Source organism: Chlorocebus sabaeus, chromosome 14 (assembly GCF_047675955.1).
Source record: "Chlorocebus sabaeus isolate Y175 chromosome 14, mChlSab1.0.hap1, whole genome shotgun sequence".
NCBI classification, from domain to species: Eukaryota; Metazoa; Chordata; class Mammalia; order Primates; family Cercopithecidae; genus Chlorocebus; species Chlorocebus sabaeus.
In genome coordinates, this window is record NC_132917.1 from 48197092 (window position 1) to 48204842 (window position 7751).

The following is a 7751-nucleotide window of genomic DNA, read 5'->3' on the forward strand; positions in this document are numbered from 1 at the left end:
TGGGATGTCTATTTGTATTGTCTTCAACTTTTTTGTAAGTATTTTAATTTTATTTTTTGTAGCTATTGTGAATGAGATTACTATCTTGATTTCTTTTTCAGCTAGTTTGTTGTTTTGTGTATAGAGATATTACTGATTTTTGTGTATTAATTTTGTATCTTGCAACTTTACTGAATTTATCAGTTCTAAGAGTTTTTTGGTAGAATCTTTAGTTTTTTCTATATATAAGATCCTGTTGTCTGCAAACAGGAACATTTGACTTCCTGTCTTCCAACATGGATGCCTTTTATTTCTTTCTCTTACCTAATTGCTCTGGCTAGGGCTTCCAGTACTGTGTTGACTAAGAGTGGTGAGAGTGAGCATCCTTTTCTTGTTCCAGTTCTTAGAGGAAACGCTTTCAGCCTCTCCCCATTCAGTAAGATGTTAGCTGTGGATCGTGAGGTCTCATTTTACTTGGGGAAAAAGAGGTATAGTATTATGTGCTGTCTCATAGCAGCCAACATCTGATTTACTTAAGCCTGGATAACAATAGCATTTCCTGCTTAAGAGAGTTTATGGTCTAGTTGGAGAGAAAACAAGTCAATATCTTCATGGCTTTATTATCTACAATACCTTTTAAATTAGACATTGAAAGTAAATAGGAAATCTTTATGCTAATAAAAATTTCCACCTTTGAGATATAGATTACAAATTTCATATCTGAGTCTTATTTTAAATGTCTTTTTGTAAGCTAAAATGTATAAATATTTTCTAGCTTTTCTAATTATTAATGGTGTAATTTAGATTATACCATTTTACTTTTCTTTAGTTACTCAGACGAATATATCACCAAGATGAAGAACTTACAGCAGTAAATATAAGTAGATATGAGAGCATAACTTTATCTGTTGTAGAACCTGCTGATTTTACCAGTCTTGTAAAGCCCGTTTTTAATGGAGTATCCATTTGACTTCATGAATATTATATTTATTTGTGGTACTTGCAGGCTTATGTATAATTATGACTAAAACAATACTAATTGTTTTTGTTTCTGCATATTCACTTAGCATTTATAGTTTTACATGATCTAGACTGACGAATTACATATTTTTATCTCCTGCAACTGACATGTAATTAGCATAGTACTTCATAACTGCAGATATGCATAGGTAATGATAGTATTCAAGGTAAAAATGCAAAAAAATAAATAAAAGGAGTAATGATGTACATTCTTAGCTAATTTAGTCTGTTTAAGGGGAAACCTTACTGAAATAACAGTTTAAGTTTTCGTTTTCATTTTGAATAATTAAAGAAGAGAACTTGTATTATTTCTGGTACCTTTCCATTTCTTTTATACAGTGCTGTTCGCAAAACTGTTTCATGATTTTAAGTGAACAAAATCAGACTTCAGAATAATATATAATATCCCATTTTTAATGTATGTTTATGCTTTCTTAGAATATACACCAAAATTGTAACACTGGTTGTCTTTGGGTGCATGCAAATACTTACAATAGCCTCTCTTTTATAAAGAACATTAATATTATTACTTTTTCCCTTTTCAGAATCTGATATCGATGCTGCTGCTGCAATGATGCTTTTAAATACTTCTATAGAACAAGGAATTTTAGAATGTAAGCAATTGTGCCTTTTTTAAAAAAAAATTTTAGTGCCTTTTCAAATTTAGCCTAGACTATAAAATAACTTACAAAATTACTTCTTTCCAACCAAATTTTATTTTGATCTAAGTAACTCAGTTTCTGTTTTATTATACTTTCATTAATTTATGTGAGCAATTGAGAGATTGAAGTTAATGCTGTGATTTTTCTTACATTGACCAAGAAATGAAGAAAAATATATTTAGAAAAATGAGCTCGAAGAGCTAAAAGTAAAAATGAAAACTATAAACAAGAAAATATAGTAAGTAAAGTATATTTATGAACTTGGACTAGGAAAAACTTTAAGATACAAAATGCAAAATCCATAAAGGAAAAAAATGGGTAAATTTAATAAAACATCAAAATTTTAGCATCTGGTCAGGCATGGTGGCTCACGTCTGTAATCCTCGCACTTTTGGGAGGACAAGGCAGGTAGATCACCTGAGACCAGGAGTTCCAGACCAGCCTGGGCAACGTGGCAAAACTGTCTCTACAAGAAATACAAAAATTAGCCAGATGTGGTGGCGCATGCCTGTAGTCCCAGTGACTCAGGAGGCTGAAGTAGGAGAATTGCTTGAACCTGGGAGGTGGAGATTGCAGTGAGCCATGGGCACACCACTGCACTCCAGCCTGGGTGACAGAGTGAGACTCTGTCTCAAAAAAAAAAAGAAAAAAGAAAAAAGCATCTGACAACAAAATACGTCTAAGAAAAGTGACATAAAATGCTGGAGACGTGTTTTTTCCTTATATAACAAAGGACTAATATCAAGTATATACATAAAAGGATTCTACAAGTAAGAAATAAGAAAACAGTTCAACCGAAAAGTCAGCAAAATGTATGACTAGGTGGATCTTAGAAGAGGAAATATATGTGGGCAATACACATGTGAAAAGATGTGCAACTTCTCTAGAAATTGGGTAAACACAAAATGAAATAATACTGAGATAACTTTTTTGTCCATAAAATTATAAAAAATTTAAGTAATTGAGAATGGTGTTAAGTAGGGAATAAGCTCTGTCATACACTGTTGGGAATAAAACCATTTTGGATGGCAGTTTGAGAATACCAATTATAATTTTAAATGTGTATATCCCTTAGCAATTTTTTCATATCTCTTTTTAAAAATTACTTGCATATATTCAAGAAAAGGCATCCAGAAGGATTTGTATTGCAGCATGATTTATACTAATGAAAAATTGGAAACAGGCTAAATATTAACACAAGTGATTAAACAGTGGTACATTCATATTGAGGCATTCTTTGTAAGCAATTCAAAATATATGTTCTATGGAAAAGTCAAGACATTGTTAAATTGTTTTTTTTTTTTAATGTTTCAGATTAATGCTTGCAGAATGATGTGATCTGGGTAAAAAAATAAATCTACAAAGCATCATTAATCTAAAACATTTACTGCTCAAGAGTAATGTAGTAGTTTAAAATTGGTCTGTTTTTGCAACCAAACACATTTGACCTATTGATGGAACTTTTATTTTCCACAGGTGAGAAACCTCTTCCTCTTAAAACAGCATTGCAAAAAAAGAGGAGTTACGGCAATGCATTTCATCATCCCAGTGCTGTACGATTACAAGAGAGTGATTCTTTAGCCACCAGCATTGATCCAAAAGAAGATCACAATTACAGTGCAAGTAGCATGGCAGCACAGCGTTGTGCATCCAGGTCTAGCGTGTCTTCCCTGTCTTCTGTAGATGAAGTATATGAATTTATCCCAAAGAATAGCCATGTGGGAAGTGATGGCAGTGAAGGATTTCACAGTGAAGAAGATACAGATGTTGATTATGAAGATGATCCTCTTGGAGACAGTGGCTATGCATCACAGCCTTGTGCAAAAATCTCTGAAAAAGGGCAGTCAAGCAAAAAGATGCGAAAACAGACATGTCAAGAAATTGATGAGGAGCTCAAAGAAGCAGCTGGATCTCTGCTCCACCTTGCTGGAATTCGTACATGTTTAGGTTCCCTAATAAGTACTGCAAAGACGCAAAATCAAAAGCAACGGAAAAAATAGAAATACTTAAAGTGTGGCAATACTCTTTCACTTAATTCTTTACAAGGGATATCAAAGCCATAATGGACTTCATTAGTTTTAGGGTAGGGAAGGGATACGAATTACTTATTTCTTTCAAAACATTTTTGGTTTTTGGTTTTTAAAATTTTTATTAAACAATTGCTGTTAGGATCATGCCTGATCAGAAATATATGATGTGAAGTCCTGAAAGCATAATTTTTGTGGTAAGTGTCTCCAAGATTTGGAAATTTTTGTATAAGAAAATCCCCAGCCTCTGTCTTAAACTTGTGGGACAAAAATCCTTTCTTCTGTTAATATGTCAGAATGTAAGATTTGGCAACCCTATAAATGTTTTTCATTTTCTTTTCCAATCTGTAACTATAGTTACTGAACCAGCTAAAAATTTTGCTAATGTACTTTTCATATACTTCTCTCCTGACACACAATCCGGTAACATAAGATTGAAATTTTTTTACTTTGTTTTAATTTGTTTTTAATTTTTTGTTGTTGTGGTGGTGTGGGCAAAGACAAACATAAATTGAAAAACATCCTGATGTTTAGAAAAAGTTTCTTTTGGTTACATAGGTAGAGAATGCAACAAAGAGTTCTAAGGTTTAGAAAAGACAATTTTGTGGTGTTATTTCATCCAAGAACACTCCCAATTCCTATTACAATGGTAGCTTTGAAGTGTTTTTACTTCACAGATACTGCATAGCATTTATTGGGGCCTTTTATTCTTGCCCAAAGTGCGTTGCAAACATTAAGTTTTAGCCACTAGCTGCCTTTGTTGAGTATAAGTTATCCAATGAGAGGATATAGCCAATTAAGTGTGTTATGGAGTACACCCCTTTTGACACACTTGTAATAAGAGAATCTTTCATTTGCCTGCCACATGTACTGCATTCTGAGAATCTTGTAATAGGAATGGAGTGTAATGAAACATTCTGAGTACTAATTGCATATGTATCATAAAGTAGGCCATTTAGGAAAAAACTTCTGTCCAAGCTTTGTATGAATTAAATTTATAAGTATAACAAATTAAATCTTAATAGATTTGATGCAATTTTACAAACAAAATTACCTTCATGAATTTCAAAATTCATATAAAATTAGATCTTATGCAATACACCCTTTTGAGGAGGCAGTGTAATAACCTATAGTGCCATTGATCCATGAGAAAAAGATTTTCTGCTACTACTCCAAAAGTGCTTTGGCTGAGTATCTTATTTGAACAGTCTGCTTATATGAGACAGTTTTTCATAGTATCATTTGTATAATTTGATTAGATTATTCAGAAACAATAGGATGCTAAACTACATTTATTCGTTGTATCTTTTTTTTTTTTTTTTTTTTTACAATGATGGAAGCAACTTTCCAGAAGTTCAGTCTTATGCTACATCCTAAGTCATAGACAATGACCTTGTTTTCATCATTCTGATAGATTGTATACATATGTACACATATATATACACACACATGCACAGTCAAGGTCATGATGTTGATTTGCTGTTTTCAGCTGTTTCTATGATTATAAAGCATTTTTTAAGAGACAGATATTTTAACTTTTAATTTTTATTTTGGCAAAACTGTCAAATGAGAAAAATGATTTTAAAAACTTTTTTTTTTCAATTGACAAGACTTTAAGTCAGGGATAACAGTATTAATGTTCTCTGTTCTGTTTCCATGTTTAATTTAACCTGGATAGCCACATTAATGAATTGGTGCTATCAAAATATAGTAATTTTTAAATTTGTTAATAATGAAAAATAACCCTTAAGCATGCAGGATGAGGTATTTGGGTTTTTTCTTTATATCGATCACATCTACAGAAAATGGCTAAACCAAGTTAACTTTTATTATAGACAGTGAATAAAACACCAAAAACCCAAAAATGCTTTAACCACAGTGTAAATAATAAAGAGATTACACACATCATTTTAATAACTGTTTTTAAGTTTTTACCATAGCCTTCTGGATAGACCTTAGGAACAGTGTTTCAGTAATCTGGCACCAATTTATTTTGTTCTGCTGAAATTCTGTATCACAAATGTGCTACCTGGTTTCTGTCCATAAGATAATTACTCTTTCTTTATAAGAAAAGGAAAGTGATCTAAGAGAAGCAGAGTTAGTTCCAGCTCTAATAGGGATCTTCAAAGTTATTTTGTCTTGATGTATGTAACAGTAATTCTTTACATCTTTTGATTTTTCTCTTCCTTTTTATTCACTCTTCCCACGAATTTACATGTTTAAGTTATATTCATCACTAGCAAGGACGATAAACACTTCTGCACTGAAAGCTAACAGGGAGAGATTACTCAATATTTTACAGTTTCTTAAACTTAATTTAGTGCATCACCTTCCACTTGCTAACATACCAAGCCAGTTATTTTCCAGGGGAAGCACCTTTTAAATTATGGTCCTCCAGTTACTACTTCCATTGAGATCATGCTCTCATTCCTCAGGTGTTTTGAGAAACATGACTAATAACCATATAATTAAGTAGAATCATTCCAAGTCCTATGGCCTGGAAATTGTATTCCCGATAATACACAAGTTTTCCTGTAATAAAGTCAATTTAGAAACTCCAAGGTGATTACATGTTTTCCAACATATCCTAAAACTGTGGTATAAGCTAACATATATTTTGCCTTACGTCAAAAGAATATGTTTTGTTGCAGCTGATTCCAGTTTATAATAGATCCCTAGTAAAAAGCTTTGATTCAGCACGATTGTTCATCTTCACATCCCAAACAGAATCAGTGTTCCTTGAATATATATTTTTGAAGTTTTTTGTGCAATATATTACTAAATCAGTTATTATTTTACTTTTCAAATTCAGAGAAAGAAAACAGATTACCTGAATTCATGGAAAAGGTGGATCACCTCCCTTTTTCCACCTTCAAAGCTTTTCCTGTCCTCATAGCCAGCATGACTTCTTTTAACTTGGATTCCTTTGTATATAGTAAAGTTTAGTATATATATTTTTTCTTTTGCTACTTTTGGAGGCATTATGTAAAGGGCTCATACTAGATGTTCAGTTAAATATGCTTTAGCACAAAGTCAAACTAGAGAATGTGTTAAGGAGGGAATGTATGTGTCTTGGTAGACCAGGAGGCCTTTCCCAGCAATTTAAGCAACAGATGTGAATACTTCACAAAGCTGTAAAGACCATTGTCTTAAATACTGCAACAACTTAACACCCTTTTGTGAAGATCATAGCATTTATCTAAGAAACTTTGAGGCTTTCTGGTTTACATATATCTTACAGGTTTTTTTTTTTAGTTTGAAATGTGTAAGCTTTGATTTAAACCAAGTTTACTTCAGTATGTTAATGATGTAGTAAAAATATTTATTGAAAGGCGAATTAGAGTATTTTAATGTTATACCTGCCATTTTTTTTCTTAAAGCATATTCTTTGCATCTAACTGCCAGTGCCATTATCAAAACTTATTTTTTAAATCGTTGTACATTTCTTATTAAACTAAGTGCTTAATTTTAAAGTATTATGTTGCCATCATATAGTGTATAAAAATGTATAATTGCCAATTGATTGTTAACTATTATTTATTTTTAAATGAAAGTGTAAGAATGCTTTCTGATTCAACAAATTTGTTATCAAACTGTTTCATTATCCTCTTTTCTGATGTAGCATAAAAATTGTCCCGGTTTGAGTTATAACTGCCAGTAGATGACCAGTCACAAGTGAACCACTTTTCAGTTGCCAGTCTTTGCTCATATTAAAAACAACTTACGAATGCTTAGTTTTTGTATCTAATCTCTGATTATTAAAATGTTTATAAAGTTTATTTTTACCAAAGAGATGCAATTCATTATGACAAAGTATTGCATAATAAATTTTTTTTATAACATTTTTTTTGTGCTCTGATCTTTTGTAGGATAGGGTGGGGACAGGAGAAGGGTGATAGGGCAGATGTGATGGCTTATACTTCTACACACACTTTCCATCCAAATTGGAGTCAGGGAAATGAAAAATACAGTTAAATTTCAAAAAATTTTTTAAAGTTTTTTTAATGGTTTTTAGATGTTATCTTAATTATTGAAAGCTAAAACAACATTAATTAAATTACTG

General features: G+C 31.8%; 1 protein-coding gene across 9 annotated transcripts in view; it reads left to right on the top strand.

Annotated features, from left to right (window-relative positions):
• Window positions 1-7530, top strand: part of FOXN2 (forkhead box N2) — a 65725-nt gene extending 58195 nt beyond the window's left edge. For all 9 annotated transcript variants that reach the window (XM_007970704.3, XM_038006908.2, XM_007970700.3 and 6 more), the window contains 2 exons: window positions 1545-1613; window positions 3138-7530. In XM_007970704.3, the coding sequence (XP_007968895.1) occupies window positions 1545-1613; window positions 3138-3661 (593 nt within the window). In that variant the 3' untranslated portion in view covers window positions 3662-7530. The remainder of the gene's footprint in view (window positions 1-1544; window positions 1614-3137) is intronic.
• Window positions 7531-7751: the final 221 nt, after the last annotated feature.